The sequence below is a fragment of the Bombina bombina genome, chromosome 5 (assembly GCF_027579735.1).
Source record: "Bombina bombina isolate aBomBom1 chromosome 5, aBomBom1.pri, whole genome shotgun sequence".
Lineage (NCBI taxonomy): Eukaryota > Metazoa > Chordata > Amphibia > Anura > Bombinatoridae > Bombina > Bombina bombina.
In genome coordinates this window covers 1,053,100,080-1,053,120,829 of record NC_069503.1, presented here as the reverse complement: position 1 = coordinate 1,053,120,829, position 20,750 = coordinate 1,053,100,080, and the positions used below count along the sequence as shown (strand labels likewise).

The window sequence follows — 20,750 nt, the reverse complement described above, 5'->3', positions numbered from 1 at the left end:
AAGAAAATGTTTGTTCAACAAGGTTTTATATTACAACCCCTTGCATGTATTGCGTCTGTTACGGCTGCGGCCGCTTTTTGGTCCGAGTCTCTGGAAGAGACTCTTGACTCAATAACTATAGATGAGATTTCAAATAAGCTTAAAACCCTTAAGCTAGCTAATTCATTTGTTTCAGATGCCGTAGTACATTTAACTAAACTTACGGCTAAGAATTCCGGATTCGCCATTCAGGCACGCAGAGCACTGTGGCTAAAATCCTGGTCAGCTGATGTTACTTCTAAATCTAAATTACTTAACATACCTTTCAAAGGGCAGACCTTATTCGGGCCCGGTTTGAAAGAAATTATCGCTGACATTACAGGAGGTAAAGGCCATGCCCTGCCTCAAGACAGAGCCAAACCTAGGGCTAGACAGTCTAATTTTCGTACCTTTCGTAATTTCAAGGCAGGAGCAGCATCAACTTCCTCTGCTCCAAAACAGGAAGGAGCTGTTGCTCGCTACAGACAAGGCTGGAGACCTAACCAGTCCTGGAACAAGGGCAAGCAGGCCAGAAAACCTGCTGCTGCCCCTAAGACAGCATGAATTGAGGGCCCCCGATCCGGGAACGGATCTAGTGGGGGGCAGACTTTCTCTCTTCGCCCAGGCTTGGGCAAGAGATGTCCAGGATCCCTGGGCTTTAGAGATCATATCTCAGGGATATCTTCTGGACTTCAAAACTTCTCCCCCAAAAGGGAGATTTCATCTTTCAAGGTTGTCAACAGACCAAATAAAGAAAGAGGCGTTTCTACGCTGTGTACAAGATCTCTTACAAATGGGAGTGATCCACCCGGTTCCGCGGTCGGAACACGGACAAGGGTTTTACTCAAATCTGTTTGTGGTTCCCAAGAAAGAAGGAACCTTCAGACCAATCTTGGATTTAAAGATCCTAAACAAATTCCTAAGAGTTCCATCGTTCAAGATGGAAACTATTCGGACAATCTTACCCATGATCCAAAAGGGTCAGTACATGACCACAGTGGATTTAAAGGACGCTTACCTTCACATACCGATTCACAAAGATCATTACCGGTATCTAAGGTTTGCCTTCCTAGACCGGCATTACCAGTTTGTAGCTCTTCCATTCGGATTGGCTACGGCTCCAAGAATCTTCACAAAGGTTCTGGGCGCTCTTCTGGCGGTACTAAGACCGCAAGGAATTTCGGTAGCTCCCTACCTAGACGACATCCTGATACAAGCTTCAAGCTTTCAAACTGCCAAGTCTCATACAGAGTTAGTACTGGCATTTCTAAGGTCGCATGGGTGGAAGGTGAACGAAAAGAAGAGTTCTCTCTTTCCACTCACAAGAGTTCCCTTCTTGGGGACTCTTATAGATTCTGTAGAAATGAAGATCTACCTGACAGAAGACAGGTTAACGAAGCTTCAAAATGCTTGCCGTGTCCTTCATTCCATTCAACACCCGTCAGTGGCTCAATGCATGGAGGTAATCGGCTTAATGGTAGCGGCAATGGACATAGTACCCTTTGCACGCCTGCATCTCAGACCGCTGCAATTGTGCATGCTAAGTCAGTGGAATGGGGATTACTCAGATTTGTCCCCTACTCTGAATCTGGATCAAGAGACCAGAAATTCTCTTCTATGGTGGCTTTCTCGGCCACATCTGTCCAGGGGGATGCCATTCAGTAGGCCAGATTGGACAATTGTAACAACAGACGCCAGCCTACTAGGTTGGGGCGCTGTCTGGAATTCTCTGAAGGCTCAGGGATCATGGACTCAGGAGGAGAGTCTCCTTCCAATAAACATTCTGGAATTGAGAGCAGTTCTCAATGCCCTTCTGGCTTGGCCCCAGTTAACAACTCGGGGGTTCATCAGGTTTCAGTCGGACAACATCACGACTGTAGCTTACATCAACCATCAAGGAGGGACAAGAAGCTCCCTAGCGATGATGGGAGTATCAAAGATAATTCGCTGGGCAGAGTCTCACTCTTTCCACCTGTCAGCAATCCACATCCCGGGAGTGGAGAACTGGGAGGCGGATTTCCTAAGTCGTCAGACTTTTCATCCGGGGGAGTGGGAACTTCATCCGGAGGTCTTTGCCCAAATACTTCGACGTTGGGGCAAACCAGAGATAGATCTCATGGCGTCTCGACAGAACGCCAAGCTTCCTTATTACGGGTCCAGATCCAGGGATCCGGGAGCGGTCCTGGTAGATGCTTTGACAGCACCTTGGACCTTCGGGATGGCTTATGTGTTTCCACCCTTCCCGATGCTTCCTCGATTGATTGCCAGAATCAAACAGGAGAGAGCATCGGTGATTCTAATAGCGCCCGCGTGGCCACGCAGGACTTGGTATGCAGATCTAGTGGACATGTCATCCTGTCCACCTTGGTCTCTGCCTCTGAGACAGGACATTCTGATCCAGGGTCCCTTCAAACATCAAAATCTAATTTCTCTGAAGCTGACTGCTTGGAAATTGAACGCTTGATTTTATCAAAACGTGGATTTTCTGAGTCAGTAATTGATACCTTAATACAGGCTAGGAAGCCTGTTACCAGAAAGATTTACCATAAAATATGGCGTAAATACTTACATTGGTGCGAATCCAAGAGTTACTCATGGAGTAAAGTTAGGATTCCTAGGATATTGTCTTTTCTACAAGAAGGTTTAGAAAAGGGTTTATCCGCTAGTTCCTTAAAGGGACAGATCTCAGCTCTGTCCATTCTTTAACACAAACGTCTGTCAGAAGTTCCAGACGTTCAGGCTTTTTGTCAGGCTTTGGTCAGGATTAAGCCTGTGTTTAAAACTGTTGCTCCACCATGGAGTTTAAACTTAGTTCTTAACGTTTTACAGGGTGTTCCGTTTGAACCCCTTCATTCCATTGATATCAAATTGTTATCTTGGAAAGTTCTGTTTTTAATGGCTATTTCCTCGGCTCGAAGAGTCTCTGAGTTATCGGCCTTACATTGTGATTCTCCTTATCTGATTTTTCATTCAGACAAGGTAGTTCTGCGTACTAAACCTGGGTTCTTACCTAAGGTGGTCACTAACAGGAATATCAATCAAGAGATTGTTGTTCCATCATTGTGTCCTAATCCTTCTTCAAAGAAGGAACGACTTCTACACAATCTAGATGTAGTCTGTGCCCTGAAATTTTATTTACAGGCAACTAAAGATTTTCGACAAACTTCTTCCCTGTTTGTCGTTTATTCTGGACAGAGGAGAGGTCAAAAAGCTTCTGCTACCTCTCTCTCTTTTTGGCTTCGTAGCATAATACGTTTAGCTTATGAGACTGCTGGACAGCAGCCTCCTGAAAGAATTACAGCTCATTCTACTAGAGCTGTGGCTTCCACTTGGGCCTTTAAGAATGAGGCTTCTGTTGAACAGATTTGCAAGGCTGCAACTTGGTCTTCTCTTCATACTTTTTCCAAATTTTACAAATTTGACACTTTTGCTTCTTCGGAGGCTGGTTTTGGGAGAAAGGTTCTTCAGGCAGTGGTTCCTTCCGTATAAAGATCCTGCCTGTCCCTCCCGTCATCCGTGTACTTTAGCTTTGGTATTGGTATCCCAGAAGTAATGATGACCCGTGGACTGACCACACTTAACAGGAGAAAACATAATTTATGCTTACCTGATAAATTCCTTTCTCCTGTAGTGTGGTCAGTCCACGGCCCGCCCTGTTTTTTATGGCAGGTCTAAATTTTTAAATTATACTCCAGTCACCACTGCACCCTTTAGCTTCTCCTTTCTCGTTGGTTCTCGGTCGAATGACTGGGTGTGACGTAGAGGGGAGGAGCTATATAGCAGCTCTGCTTGGGTGATCCTCTTGCACTTCCTGTTGGGGAGGAGTTAATATCCCAGAAGTAATGATGACCCGTGGACTGACCACACTACAGGAGAAAGGAATTTATCAGGTAAGCATAAATTATGTTTTCACCATGAAGTAATTTATACTTCATGACTGACAGTCCCCTTTATTTGTTCCAATGGTAAATCCTAGCGTTTTACAAACACTAGAATTTACCATCACTAAATGTAGATGAGATGAATATGTTTATCTTGCATGAGATTTGAAAGAGCTGCTTTTATGTACTTATCCTTTTGATTATACCATAGCAGTTATCCTAATAATTGCTAATAGGATGCTTGGTAAAGGGGGATAAAAAATAAAATAGTACCTGGTGCCCAGTAATTTGCTATGACATGTCATGGGTCTCTACTGTGTCCCAAATCTCAGGAACATGGTGTCTCTCCCCCACAGAGTTGATCCTAAAATACTTCAGTGCTAAGCATTGGATGGGTAAAGACTATTAACCCCAAGTCTGGAATTTAATCTGTAGGGTTTGTGTGCTACTGGCAAAGGGTTAATCATCCATTTTCAATTTGTTACTCGCAGCCTGATGCTTTAGCCACTACTTTTGTTCATGCATGCAAATACGTTTTGTTCCTAACCATTTTTATATCTTTTAATGTACAGGCGATAGTGGAGACCATGTTGTTGTCATAAATACTAGACACATTGCTTTCTCTGGAAATAAATGGGAACAGAAAGTTTATTCTTCACACACTGGGTAAGTGGATTATAAGTGTTTATATGGCTCATAATCCGATTTTATGTCTATCTGTACCATGTAACAGGATTTGGGAAGTATTTGCTACAGTAAATCATATAAAGAACTTGCTTCTTGTTTCTTCTTGCAAACCGTCCTTAGCTGTCCGTATCCTGTTTCTGAAACCTATCACAATCAACAAGTGATACCATAGAACTTTCAGCATTAGTAATGTAAGAGAAGCACAAATTATCAGCAAGCTGTAGGGCTTAAGATCTGAAGCAAACATTACGTACTAGAATTCATTAGTGCATCTCCTATTTGCATCAGTGATTCTATATTACTATGTGTTTAACCTTTGCAATGGGGTTAAACACATGTATGGTGCTAAAAAAAGTCACACATTTTTTTATATATATATATATATAAAAATATATAAACAAAAAAGAAAATATGATCTTATATATAAATTTAAAAAACAAAAATAAGTAAACACTCTGTGTCCTTTATTGTATCTTTCTTTATGTCTTTAAATTTGTGTCTGGCTTTAAATTTCCAAGGTGGTATCCTCAAAGAAATATAAAATATAGCATAGTGTAACTCGGTTTAGTTGAAATTCCCCACACTGCTTACAGCTGGCTACTCACACATTTGCTTACACATAGCTCTACGTATTAGGCTCGATAATGATTTCTCTGGATAACTGCAACTTGCTTTATCAAAGGTTTATTTGATACAAAACAATTACATTTATAAAAACAATAAAAATGATTTAAAAGTCACTCGGGTTGTTACATATACTTCAGCAGACACCTGTTATATGAGATCAAACTGTTACTTTTTTACAATGTGCTGTATTTCAAACTGGCTACAAATGTAAAGGGACATTAAAGGGATAGTAAACCCAAAAATTTATTTTATGATTCAGATAGAACATACAATTTTAAACAATTTTCCAATTTAATTCTATTATAAAATTTTCTTCATTCTCTTGTTATACCATTGCTGAAGGGACAGCATTGCACTACTGACAGGAAGCTGAAAATATCTAATTAGCCAATCACAAGAGACAAATGTGTGCAGGCACCAATTTGCAGCAGCTCCCACTAGTGTATGATATGTGTGTATTCATTTTTTAACAAGGGATTCTAAGAGAATTAAGCATATTTGAAAATAGAAGTGAATTTTAAAGCGTCTTAAAACGACTTGCTCTATCTGAATCATGCAAGTTTAATATTGATTTTCCTATCCCTTTAAACTCAAAAAATTTCGATCATGATTCAGATAGAGAATACAATTTTTTTAAAAGTTTCCAATTTACTTCTATTATCAAATTTATTTCATTCTCATGTTATTCTTTGTTGAAAAGATACCTAGGTAGGTAGCGTGCACATGCCTGAAGCACTACACAACAGGAAATAGTGCTGCCATCTAGTGCCCCTGCTAATGTATAACATTGTTGCAAAACTGCTGCTATATAGTGCTGCAGACACGTGCACACTCCTGAGCCTACCTTCCTGCTTTTCAACAAAGGATAACAAGAAAACAAAGACAATTTGATCATAAAAGAAAATTAGAAAGTCTTTTACATTTTTATGTTCTATCCACATCATGAAAGAAAAAATTTGGGTTTTATGTCCCTTTAAGCATTTCCAACTCCTCCTTGTAATGTAATTGCGTTTCCTTAAACACATGTAAACGTGGCTGCTTCTGAGCAGGAAGTGGATGGTGATTCGAGGCTATGTGCAACGGCAGCCCCTAATTGACTCACTGGCCATGTCATGCGCTGGAATTATTGATGCTTTAAGGCAGGACTCTACCTATGTGTTCAACCCTCTATAAATCATGCAGTTCTTACATTATAATGGTCTTTGTCAGTTAGACAGCAGATGTAAACAATATGTTAATAATGAAAACGTGTTTTATGTGAGTAAATAACAAAGAGATAAAATATATAAATGAACAAACTGGCATGTTGTCTTAAAGAAAGAAGCATATTGCAAAAACATAATTTATGTAAGAACTTACCTAATAAATTAATTTCTTTCATATTGGCAAGAGTCCATGAGCTAGTGACGTATGGGATATACAGTCTTACCAGGAGGGGCAAAGTTTCCCAAACCTCAAAATGCCTATAAATACACCCCTCACCACACCCACAATTCAGTTTAACGAATAGCCAAGTAGTGGGGTGATAAAGAAAGGAGTAAAAAGCATCAAAAAAAGGAATTTGGAAATAAGTGTGCTTTATTCAAAAAATCATAACCACCATAAAAAGGGTGGGTCTCATGGACTCTTGCCAATATGAAAGAAATTAATTTATCAGGTAAGTTCTTACATAAATTATGTTTTCTTTCATTTAATTGGCAAGAGTCCATGAGCTAGTGACGTATGGGATAGTAATAACCAAGGTGTGGAACTCCACAGAAGAGTCACTAGAGAGAGAGGGATAAAAATAATAACAGCCATTTTCCGCTGAAAAAATCAATCCACAACCCAAAATATAAGTTTATTCTCATAAATGAAAAGAAAAAACTTAAACATAATAAGAGGAATCAAACTGAAACAGCTGCCTGAAAAACTTTTCTACCAAAAACTGCTTCTGAAGAAGCAAATACATCAAAACGGTAGAATTTAGTAAATGTATGCAAAGAAGACCAAGTTGCTGCTTTGCAAATCTGATCAACTGAAGCTTCATTCTTAAAAGCCCACGAAGTGGAGACTGATCTAGTAGAATGAGCTATAATTATCTGAGGCAGGGCCTGACCTGACTGCAAATAAGCCTGATGAATCAAAAGCTTTAACCAAGATGCCAAGGAAATGGCAGAAGCCTTCTGACCTTTCCTAGAACCAAAAAAGATAACAAATAGACTAGAAATCTTTAGTAGTTTCAACATAATATTTCAAAGCTCTTACAACATCCAAAGAATGTAAGAATCTCTCCAAAGAATTCTTAGGATTAGGACACAAAGGAGGAACAACAATTTCTCTATTAATTTTGCTAGAATTCACAACCTTCGGTAGAACTTTAAATGACGTCTGCAAAATTGCCTTATCCTGATGGAAAATCAGAAAAGGAGATTGACAAGAAAGAGCAGATAATTCGGAAACTCTTCTAGCAGAAGAGATGGCCAAAAGGAACATGCATAAGCTCAAACGGAGGAGCCTGTAAAGCCTTCAAAACCAAATTAAGACTCCAAGGAGGAGAAATTGATTTAATGACAGGCTTGATACGAACCAAAGCCTGTACAAAACAGTGAATATCAGGAAGCTTAGCAATCTTTCTGTGAAATAAAACAGAACAGAGATTTGTCCCTTCAAGGAACTTGCAGACAAACCTTTATCTAAACCATCCTGAAGAAACTGTAAAGTTCTAGGAATTCTAAAGAATGCCAGGAGAATTTATGACAAGAACACCATGAAAATAAGTCTTCCAAACTCGATAATAAATATTCCTAGAAACAGATTTACGAGCCTGTAACATAGTATTAATCACTGAGTGTGAGATACACGTGAGCTGTTATCCCAAATATTTAAGTTTACCATGAAATTTAATCACCTAGTAGGTAGTGTATCTCTTAATTAGTATCCACCAGATGACAATAGCTTTGTTAACTGGGGAATATACAGAGAGACAAATTACTGAAGAAGAATTCAAAGAAATGAGGGTATAGCTCAAATTATCCTCAGATAGATTGTATACAGAATAATGTTCATGAATACTAATTTAAGTAATTATAGTATCCAACTGGAGAATAAATGAACATACAGATATATGTCAGATCCAATAGGATGATTAGAAATGATAAGTATCCTGATAGCTTCAGAGATTAAAGGGTTAAACTGATCCAAGCTTATGTCCCTCTTATTTAGAAATGTTCAGTAAGCTTTAATCCCAGTTTAAAGATGATAGTATCATCCAATATGGTAAATTGTTTCTTCACACACTCACACATACAATCTCAGTAAAATATATACAATGTTCATTCACTCCACAATATATCTGCGTATTTTCAGGGAATCAGCAATAATCCAGAATATAACGTCTTGGTTCCACAAAATATAATGCAGTTGGTAGTTAGGTGAATTTGCAAGCAAGCAGAGTTAGAAGTGACACAGGTTAGTAGCAAAGTTGCAGTTTATCAAATACTGCATAAATATGATAACAGGCTGTTTTACTCTCAAGCAATGTGTGGAGGCTAAGATGAAAATATATACAATACAGAATTAATAACTTTAGTAGTGTGGTACCTTGAATTGGAGAATAACCCAGATAGATACTGTACTGCTCGGTTTAGAGTCCAGTGTGAGTGTGGCTGACTTCCGGAACGCCGGAGGATGGAGATCCGTCCTGTTACTGATGCGGAGTGATCCAAAAGAAAGGTAACCGATATTGGCTAAGCAGGAAGTGAACAAAAGAGACGTTTAGCAAGAAAGTTCAAAGACACGCTTTGGTAGTAATTGGTTATTGAGTGCCAACAGGTAGAAGTAACCTGTCAGTAAATAATCAAAGTAGACCTGAAGAGATATACTAGAAATAAACAAGTAAGGACTTAACTAGCATAACATATGCTTAAATTTTCAGGCAAGGTAGACATGTGAATGAGCTCCTTAAATAGGTTGATGATAGATATGGGCGGGGATATACCTTAAAGGTATATCACACTGAGTCAGAGAAACCTCTATAATTAAGCACTAGGTGTTCAATTTCCTTACCTTCAAATTTAATGATTTGAGATCCTGATGGAAAAATGGACCTTGAAACAGAAGGTCTGGTTTTAAAGGAAGTGGCCAAGGTTGGCAACTGGACATCCGAACAAGATCCGCATACCAAAAACTGTGAGGCCATGCTGGAGCTACCAGCAACACAAATGATTGTTCCATGATGATCTTGGAGATCACTCTTGGAAGAAGTAGTAGAGGCGGGAAGATATAAGCAGGTTGGTAACACCAAGGAATTGCTAACGCGTCCACCGCCTCCACCTGAGGATCCCTGGACCTTGACAGGTACCTGGGAAGTTTCTTGTTTAGATGGGAAGCCATCAGATCTATTTCTGGAAAACCCCACATCTGAACAATCTGAGAAAACACATCTGGATGGAGCGACCACTCCGCCGGATGTAAAGTCTGACGGCTGAGATAATCCGCTACCCAATTGTCTACACCTGGGATATGAACTGCAGAAATTAGACAGGAGCTGGATTCCGCCCAAGCAAGTATCGGAGATACTTCTTTCATAGCTTGGGGACTGTGAGTCCCACCCTGATGATTGACATATGCCACAGTTGTGATATTGTCTGTCTGAAAACAAATGAACGGTTCTTTCTTCAACAGAGGCCAAACCTGAAGAGCCCTGAAAATAGCATGGAGTTCTAAAATATTGATTGGTAACCTCACCTCTTGAGATTTCCAAACCCCTTGTGCTGTCAGAGATCCCCAGACAGCTCCCCAACCTGAAAGACTTGCATCTGTTGTGATCACAGTCCAGGTTGGATGAACAAAAGAGGCCCCTTGAACTATACGATGGTGATCTAACCACCAAGTCAGAGATTGACGAACATTGAGATTTAAGGATATTAATTGTGATATATTTGTATAATCCCTGCACCATTGATTCAGCATACAAAGCTGGAGCGGTCTCATATGAAAACGAGCAAAGGGGATCGCGTCTGATGCTGCAGTCATGAGACCTAAAACTTCCATGCACATAGCTACTGAAGGGAATGATTGAGACTGAAGGTTCCGACAAGCTGAAACCAGTTTTAATCATGCTGAAGCAGGCTAGGAGTAAGGCAGTAGCCAAAACCGGTCAACCTTTTTCTCATCTGTTTATATATTTCTGTATTCTTACCCAGGGGTTATGAAACCCTATTGAATTTCAATAAAGCATTTATATTTTACCCATTTTTCTGGTGCTCCTGTAAAATCCTTTTGCAGTTTGAATTTTACATGGCCAACAGTGAGCACAGGATTTGGGGTTAACTGTGGAGGTAAGGCTTTATTACTGCATTCAGATTGTTCCCTACTTTGGGGATTTTGTGAAGACTGCAGAGCACCGGCAAGAGGTGCCCAGGAGGGACAGAGGATACCCTGGCATCTACTAGAGGAAGGTGAATATATTACAGGAGGATTCCATTGTACACGTTCACGGCATCCAAGCCGTCAAGGCATTTGTTTACACAGAACCCCAGAGTGGTGAGTCATTTTTTGGATTTCATTATTTACCTACAGATGTCTGTTTGTGCAACCCCAGGGAACTGAATAGTGGGGGTGATGAAGGGGAACAGCCTCACCATTCACCATATCATTTGACATAATGCAGTATGTGGACTAATATTTTGTCAATCTATATGACGTAAAATAGTGTACACACCCAACCCATTTCTCTTTCCCCTGTACCATTTGACAGTTTTAATCGTCTCTTGTCTGTTAGACAAATGAAACAAAAAAAGAAAGGGCGCCTCCTAGTGTAGCCAGTATATATAAGGATAAATAGAATGAGATATAGATTTTGTACTCACATGTAGTGAAGGCAAAGATAATGCCTAGATAAGCAGTCTGGAAACTTATCAGTGTCCCAGTTGACTGTGCATTAGAATGCTAGGGCAGCTCCTCTTAGTAGATTTCCAAAATCATCTGAAAAGTAAGAAGATATACAGAGGGCGACTCCTAGTGTGGAATTAGTAAGCAGAGTGTGAACCCACCAGAGTGTGAACCCACCAGCAAGTTATGCCTGAGGAAACAGAGTGGTAGCTCTGAGAAACGCGTAGCGAATTCTACTGATTTTTATTGTACACTGTTATATTTTTATATAAAGTGTTTTTTATATATATCTGGAGTCTCCTGAATTTTTTATCTGAACCTTCTGAATACATTGGACCATCTTTCACCGGAGTGGTATGTGCGCTGGGCCACTTTTAATATACCCAGCTTGCTTCATTAGCACTACAGTGTGCTCTATACTTTGTGAGTATATCTCTGAAGGGTAAAGCTGGTGGGTTCACACTCTGCTTACTAATTCCACACTAGGAGTCGCCTTCTTGTCTGTTAGAGACAGAGTCATGGACACTGAATCTTTCTGAAAACCTAAAACGGTGACCCTTGTCTGAGGAATCAAGGAACTTTTTCGTAAATTGATCCTCCAACCATGTCTTTGAAGAAACAACACTAGTTGATTTGTGTGAGATTCTGCAGAATGTAAAGACTGAGCTAGTACCAAGATATTGTCCAAATAAGGAAACACCGCAATACCCCGTTCTCTGCTTACAGAGAGTAGGGCACCAAGAACCTTTGAAAAGATTCTTGGAGCTGTCGCTAGGCCAAATGGAAGAGCGACAAATTGGTAATGCTTGTCTAGAAAAGAGAATCTCAGAAACGGATAGTGGTCTGGATGAATCGGAATATAAAGATATGCATCCTGCAAGTCTATCGTGGACATATAATGCCCTTGCTGAACAAAAGGCAGAATAGTCCTTATAAGTCACCATTTTGAAAGTTGGCACTCTTACAAAATGATTAAAAATTTTCAGATCCAGAACTGGCCTGAATGAATTTTCTTTCTTTGGGACAGTGAATAGATTTGAATAAAACCCCAGACCCTGTTCCTGAAACAGAACTGGTATGATTACCCCTGAAAGCTCCAGGTCTGAAACACACTTCAGAAAAGCCTGAACTTTTACTGGATTTGCTGGGATGTGTGAAAGAAAAAATCTTCTCGCAGGAGGTCTTACTCGGACTGAATCCTATTCAGTACCCTTGAGAGACAATACTCTGAATCCATTGATTTTGGACAGAATCTGCCCAAATGTTTTAGAAGAATCTTAATCTGCCCCCTACCAGCTGAGCTAGAATGAGGGCCGCACCTTCATGCAGACTTGGGGGCTGGCTTTGGTTTCTTAAACGGCTTGGATTTTCTCCAATTTGAAGAAGGTTTCCAATTGGAACCAGATTCTTTGGGGGAAGGATTAGGTTTCTGTTCCTTATTTTGTCGAAAGGAACGAAAACAGTTAGAAGCTTTAGATTTACCCTTAGGTCTTTTATCCTGAGGCAAAAAAACTCCCTTCCCCTAGTGACAGTTGAAATAATAGAATTCAACTGAGAACCAAATAAATTATTACCTTGGAAAGAAAGAGAGAGTAATCTAGACTTAGATACCATGTCAGCATTCCAATATTTGAGCCACAAAGCTCTTCTAGCTAAAATAGCTAAAGACATAGATTTAACATCAATTTTGATGATATCAAAAATGGCATCACAGATTAAATGATTAGCATGTTGAAAGAAGCGAACAATGCTAGACAAATCAGGATCCATTTCCTGTTGCGCTAAACTTTCCAACCAAAAAGTCGATGCAGCTGCAACATCAGCCATAGAAATGGTAGGCCTGAGAAGATAGCCAGAATATAAATAAGCTTTCCTTAGATAAGATTCAAGTTTCCTATCTAAAGGGTCCTTAAAGGAAGCACTATCTTCCATAGGAATAGTAGTACGTTTGGCAAGAGTAGAAATAGCCCCATCAACTTTGGGGATCTTTTCCCAAAACTCCAATCTAACTACTGGCAAAGGATACAATTTTTTAAACCTTGAAGAAGGGATAAAAGAAGTACCAGGCCTATTCCATTCCTTAGAAATCATATCAGAAATAGCATCAGGAACTGGAAAAACCTCTGGAGTAACCACAGGAGGTTTATAAACAGAATTTAAATGTTTACTAGTTTGAGTATCAAGAGGACTAGTTTCCTCAACATCCAACGTAATCAACACCGCTTTTAACAAGGAACGAATATACTCCATTTTAAATAAATAAGTACATTTGTCAGTGTCAATATCTGAGGAAGGATCTTCTGAACCAGATAGATCCTCATCAGAGGAGGATAATTCAGCAGTACGTTGTCGGTCATTTGAAACTTCATCAACTTTATGAGAAGTTTTAAAAGACCTTTTACGTTTATTAGAAGGCGGGATAGCAGACAAAGCCTTCTGAATCGCATCAGCAATAAAATCTTTTATATTCACAGGCATATCATGTACATTAGATGTTGAAGGAACAACAGGCAGTGTACTATTACTGATGGATACATTCTCTGCATGTAAAAGCTTATCATGACAACTATTACATACCACAGCTGGAGATATAATCTCCACAAATTTACAACAAATACACTTAGCTTTGGTAGAACTGTTATCAGGCAGCAGGGTTCCAGCAGTGTTTTCTGAGACAGGATCAGATTGAGACATCTTGCAAATGTAAGAGAAAAAACAACATATAAAGAAAAATGATCAATTTCCTTATATGGCAGTTTCAGGAATGGGAAAAAAATGCAAACAACATAGCCCTCTGACATAGAAAAAAGGCAAGAGGCATATAGGAATGGGGTTTTAATTAATGAAATTATTTGGCGCCGAGTATGATGCACAACGCAAAATGAAAATTTTTGGTACTAACAACATCCGAAAATGAAACTCTCGCATCATTGCAGACACAACCTTGTGCAAGGAAACTCGGCGTCAACTAAGATGATTTTGCATCACTGGACGTACCTTCGTGCCAAAAAAATCTCGCGCCAAGAAATGACGCAATAAACATCAGCATTTTGCGACCTTGCGAGCCTAATTTTGCCCACAAAAATTTAATGAAAAAGCAGTCAATTTGAAAAAAGACTATACCCCAGGTAAGAAAAATATTTTCCTAAATATGTTTTTTTCCCAAATATGAAACTGATAGTCTGCAAAAGGAAATATACATAAACCTGACTCATGGCAAATATAAGTTCAATACATATATTTAGAACTTTATGTTAATACATAAAGTGCCAAACCATAGCTGAGAGTGTCTTAAGTAATAAAAAACATACTTACCGAAAGACACCCATCCACATATAGCAGATAGCCAAACCAGTACTAAAACAGTTATCAGTAGAGGTAATAAAATATGAGAGTATATCGTCGATCTGAAAAGGGAGGTAGAAGATGAATCTCTACGACCGATAACAGAGAACCTATGAAAAAGATTTACCGCAAGGAAAACCATAGAATTCAATAGGTGATACTCCCTTTACATCCTTCTGACATTCACTGTACTCTGAGAGGAATCTGGCTTCAAAATGCTGAGAAGCGCATATCGCAGAATAAAATCAAGCACAAACTTACTTCACCACCTCCATAGGAGGTAAAGTTTGTAAAACTGAATTGTGGGTGTGGTCAGGGGTGTATTTATTGTGAGGTTTGGGAAACTTTGCCCCTCCTGGTAGGATTGTATATCCCATACATCACTAGCTCATGGACTCTTGCCAATTACATGAAAGAAACAAGTGATTACATTTTAAGCCTGCAATATATGTTTATTTTTTGTAAGTTATGGAGACTGTTTTACTACTTTGAATTATGCACAGGAACCCACTGTCACTAAGTGCAAAGAAGCAGCATGGAAATCAGGATTATAGCTTGGTACAGAGGGCACAAGTTCCAAAGTGTTTTTAAACAAATTTGTTAAAGGGCAACTAAAGTAAAAAATAAAGTTTCATAATTCAAATAAAGCATGCAATTAAAAAACATTTCCAATATATATATCCATTATCCGAGCATGCACATCCTTTTTATATGCACACTTTCTGTGACTCCAGCTCATACTGAGCATGTGCATATGCATCAAAAGATATTCGCTCAATTGGATAAGATCTTTAGCATGCAAATAAATAACTAAAGTACAGTAGCAATAATTTTGTGAACCCAGTACTGGAGTTTTGTATTGATTATTCATAAAATCTGGTCTGGTCTTCATCAAAGTCACAATTAAGACAAACACAATCTGACTAAACAAATAACACATAAACTGTTGTACTTTTCAATTTTTTATTGAAGACGTAGTAATTGTTCACAGTGCAGGCTGGAAAAAAATAAGTGAACGCTTAAATTTAGTGATTTAAAGATCCTCCTTTAGCAGGAAAAACCTCCACCAAACATTTCTGTAGCTGCTTATAAGACTAGCAAAATGTTGAGAGTGAATTTTGCACCATTTCTTCCTGCAAATCGGTTCCCAGTCTGCAAAGCTGTGACTCCTGAATGTAAGACATTCTTGTGAGCAATGCACTATTTAAACCTTATATTTTATGTGTTGTTAGACTAAGAGCAAAGGAAACAGTTTTTTGTTTTTTTTTTGGGGGGGGGGAGTTGTTTTTGTTTTTTAATTTAAGTTCCATAAAACATGCTAAGAAATAGTTTGCATAAAAAAATGTTTAAAAATTGCTGGCAATTATTTTAAAATTTTCAAAAATAAGCAAAATTAGTTAACTAGGCATGCTCCTAGAAGTGTTAGAAAGTGTTAGAAATGTTAGAGCTCTACAATTCGCAAACTTAAAAAAAAAGGGTTAATGTTGAGGCACTGCAGTATAAATTTGCAGGTAAAGTAATTTAAGTATATATTATTATATTTTGTCTCTATCCCAACTTGTTTTGTGTCCCTTTAAAACAAAAACATTTCTTTCTTTCATGTAATTAGCAAGAGTCCATGAGCTATTGACGTATGGGATATACATTCCTACCAGGAGGGGCAAAGTTTCCCAAACCTCAAAATGCCTATAAATACACCCCTCACCACACCCACAATTCAGTTTTACAAACTTTGCCTCCGATGGAGGTGGTGAAGTAAGTTTGTGCTAGATTCTACGTTGATATGCGCTCCGCAGCAAGTTGGAGCCCGGTTTTCCTCTCAGCGTGCAGTGAATGTCAGAGGGATGTGAGGAGAGTATTGCCTATTTGAATGCAGTGATCTCCTTCTACGGGGTCTATTTCATAGGTTCTCTGTTATCGGTCGTAGAGATTCATCTCTTACCTCCCTTTTCAGGTCGACGATATACTCTTATATATACCATTACCTCTGCTGATTCTCGTTTCAGTACTGGTTTGGCTATCTGCTATATGTAGATGAGTGTCCTGGGGTAAGTAAGTCTTATTTTCTGTGACACTCCAAGCTATGGTTGGGCACTTTGTTTATAAAGTTCTAAATATATGTATTCAAACATTTATTTGCCTTGACTCAGAATGTTCAACTTTCCTTATTTTCAGACAGTCAGTTTCATATTTGGGATAATGCATTTTGATTTGACCATTTTTTCTTACCTTCAAAAATTTGACTCTTCCCTGTGGGCTGTTAGGCTCGCGGGGGCTGAAAATGCTTCATTTTATTGCGTCATTCTTGGCGCGGACTTTTTTTGCGCAAAAATTCTATTTCCGTTTCCGGCGTCATACGTGTCGCCGGAAGTTACGTCATTTTTTGACGTTATTTTCGCGCCAAAAATGTCGGCGTTCCGGATGTGGCGTCATTTTTGGCGCCAAAAGCATTTAGGCGCCAAATAATGTGGGCGTCTTATTTGGCGCGAAAAAATATGGGCGTCGCTTTTGTCTCCACATTATTTAAGTCTCATTTTTCATTGCTTCTGGTTGCTAGAAGCTTGTTCTTTGGCATTTTTTCCCATTCCTGAAACTGTCATTTAAGGAATTTGATCAATTTTGCTTTATATATATGTTGTTTTTTCTCTTACATATTACAAGATGTCTCACGTTGCATCTGAGTCAGAAGATACTACAGGAAAATCGCTGTCAAGTGCTGAATCTACCAAAGCTAAGTGTATCTGCTGTAAACTTTTGGTAGCTATTTCTCCAGCTGTTGTTTGTATTGATTGTCATGACAAACTTGTTAAAGCAGATAATATTTCCTTTAGTAAAGTACCATTGCCTGTTGCAGTTCCTTCAACATCTAAGGTGCAGAATGTTCCTGATAATATAAGAGATTTTGTTTCTGAATCCATAAAGAAGGCTATGTCTGTTATTTCTCCTTCTAGTAAACGTAAAAAATCTTTTAAAACTTCTCTCTCTACAGATGAATTTTTAAATGAACATCATCATTCTGATTCTGATGACTCCTCTGGTTCAGAGGATTCTGTCTCTGAGGTTGATGCTGATAAATCTTCATATTTATTTAAAATGGAATTTATTCGTTCTTTACTTAAAGAAGTACTAATTGCTTTAGAAATAGAGGATTCTGGTCCTCTTGATACTAATTCTAAACGTTTGGATAAGGTATTTAAAGCTCCTGTGGTTATTCCAGAAGTTTTTCCTGTTCCTAATGCTATTTCTGCAGTAATTTCCAAAGAATGGGATAAATTGGGTAATTCATTTACTCCTTCTAAACGTTTTAAGCATTTATATCCTGTGCCGTCTGACAGATTGGAATTTTGGGACAAAATCCCTAAAGTTGATGGGGCTATTTCTACCCTTGCTAAACGTACTACTATTCCTACGTCAGATGGTACTTCGTTTAAGGATCCTCTAGATAGGAAAATTGAGTCCTTTCTAAGAAAAGCTTATCTGTGTTCAGGTAATCTTCTTAGACCTGCTATATCTTTGGCTGATGTTGCTGCAGCTTCAACTTTTTGGTTGGAAACTTTAGCGCAACAAGTAACACATCGTGATTCTCATGATATTATTATTATTCTTCTTCAGCATGCTAATAATTTTATCTGTGATGCCATTTTTGATATTATCAGAGTTGATGTCAGGTTTATGTCTCTAGCTATTTTAGCTAGAAGAGCTTTATGGCTTAAAACTTGGAATGCTGATATGGCTTCTAAATCAACTTTACTTTCTATTTCTTTCCAGGGTAACAAATTATTTGGTTCTCAGTTGGATTCCATCATTTCAACTGTTACTGGTGGGAAAGGAACTTTTTTACCACAGGATAAAAAATCTAAAGGTAAAAGTAGGGCTAATAATCGTTTTCGTTCCTTTCGTTTCAACAAAGAACAAAAGCCTGATCCTTCATCCTCAGGAGCAGTTTCAGTTTGGAAACCATCTCCAGTCTGGAATAAATCCAAGCCAGCTAGAAAGGCAAAGCCTGCTTCTAAGTCCACATGAAGGTGCGGCCCTCATTCCAGCTCAGCTGGTAGGGGGCAGGTTACGTTTTTTCAAGGAAATTTGGATCAATTCTGTTCACAATCTTTGGATTCAGAACATTGTTTCAGAAGGGTACAGAATTGGTTTCAAGATGAGACCTCCTGCAAAGAGATTTTTTCTTTCCCGTGTCCCAGTAAATCCAGTAAAAGCTCAAGCATTTCTGAAATGTGTTTCAGATCTAGAGTTGACTGGAGTAATTATGCCAGTTCCAGTTCCGGAACAGGGGATGGGGTTTTATTCAAATCTCTTCATTGTACCAAAGAAGGAGAATTCCTTCAGACCAGTTCTGGATCTAAAAATATTGAATCGTTATGTACGGATACCAACGTTCAAAATGGTAACTGTAAGGACTATCTTGCCTTTTGTTCAGCAAGGGAATTATATGTCCACAATAGATTTACAGGATGCATATCTGCATATTCCGATTCATCCAGATCATTATCAGTTCCTGAGATTCTCTTTTCTGGACAAGCATTACCAGTTTGTGGCTCTGCCGTTTGGCCTAGCTACAGCTCCAATAATTTTTACAAAGGTTCTCGGTGCCCTTCTGTCTGTAATCAGAGAACAGGGTATTGTGGTATTTCCTTATTTGGACGATATCTTGGTACTTGCTCAGTCTTTACATTTAGCAGAATCTCATACGAATCGACTTGTGTTGTTTCTTCAAGATCATGGTTGGAGGATCAATTTACCAAAAAGTTCTTTGATTCCTCAGACAAGGGTAACCTTTCTGGGTTTCCAGATGGATTCAGTGTCCATGACTCTGTCTTTAACAGACAAGAGACGTCTAAAATTGATTGCAGCTTGTCGAAACCTTCAGTCACAATCATTCCCTTCGGTAGCCTTATGCATGGAAATTCTAGGTCTTATGACTGCTGCATCGGACGCGATCCCCTTTGCTCGTTTTCACATGCGACCTCTTCAGCTCTGTATGCTGAAGCAATGGTGCAAGGATTACACGAAGATATCTCAAACAATATCTTTAAAACCGATTGTTCGACACTCTCTAACATGGTGGACAGATCACCATTGTTTAATTCAGGGGGCTTCTTTTGTGCTTCCGACCTGGACTGTAATTTCAACAGATGCAAGTCTCACGGGTTGGGGAGCTGTGTGGGGATCTCTGACGGCACAAGGAGTTTGGGAATCTCAGGAGGTGAGATTACCGATCAATATTTTGGAACTCCGTGCAATTTTCAGAGCTCTTCAGTTTTGGCCTCTTCTGAAGAGAGAATCGTTCATTTGTTTTCAGACAGACAATGTCACAACTGTGGCATACATCAATCATTAAGAAGGGACTCACAGTCCTCTGGCTATGAAAGAAGTATCTCGAATTTTGGTTTGGGCGGAATCCAGCTCCTGTCTAATCTCTGCGGTTCATATCCCAGGTATAGACAATTGGGAAGCGGATTATCTCAGTCGCCAAACGTTGCATCCGGGCGAATGGTCTCTTCACCCAGAGGTATTTCTTCAGATTGTTCAAATGTGGGAACTTCCAGAAATAGATCTGATTGCGTCCCATCTAAACAAGAAACTTCCCAGGTATCTGTCCAGATCCCGGGATCCTCAGGCGGAGGCAGTGGATGCATTATCACTTCCTTGGAAGTATCATCCTGCCTATATCTTTCCGCCTCTAGTTCTTCTTCCAAGAGTAATCTCCAAGATTCTGAAGGAATGCTCGTTTGTTCTGCTGGTAGCTCCGGCATGGCCTCACAGGTTTTGGTATGCGGATCTTGTCCGGATGGCCTCTTGCCAACCGTGGACTCTTCCGTTAAGACCAGACCTTCTGTCACAAGGTCCCTTTTTCCATCAGGATCTGAAATCCTTAAATTTAAAGGTATGGAGATTGAATGCTTGATTCTTGGTCAAAGAGGTTTCTCTGACTCTGTAATTAATACTATGTTACAGGCTCGTAAATCTGTATCTCGAGAGATATATTATAGAGTCTGGAAGACTTATATTTCTTGGTGTCTTTCTCATCATTTTTCTTGGCATTCTTTTAGAATACCGAGAATTTTACAGTTTCTTCAGGATGGTTTAGATAAGGGTTTGTCCGCAAGTTCTTTGAAAGGACAAATCTCTGCTCTTTCTGTTCTTTTTCACAGAAAGATTGCTATTCTTCCTGATATTCATTGTTTTGTACAAGCTTTGGTTCGTATAAAACCTGTCATTAAGTCAATTTCTCCTCCTTGGAGTTTGAATTTGGTTCTGGGAGCTCTTCAAGCTCCTCCGTTTGAACCTATGCATTCATTGGAC

General features: G+C 39.2%; 1 protein-coding gene across 1 annotated transcript in view; it reads left to right on the top strand.

Moving 5' to 3' along the window:
• MRPL13 (mitochondrial ribosomal protein L13) overlaps positions 1-20,750 on the top strand; it is a 236,538-nt gene that overhangs the window by 64,945 nt on the left and 150,843 nt on the right. The window contains exon 3 of the mRNA XM_053715324.1: positions 4,472-4,565. Within this exon, the coding sequence (XP_053571299.1) occupies positions 4,472-4,565 (94 nt within the window). The remainder of the gene's footprint in view (positions 1-4,471; positions 4,566-20,750) is intronic.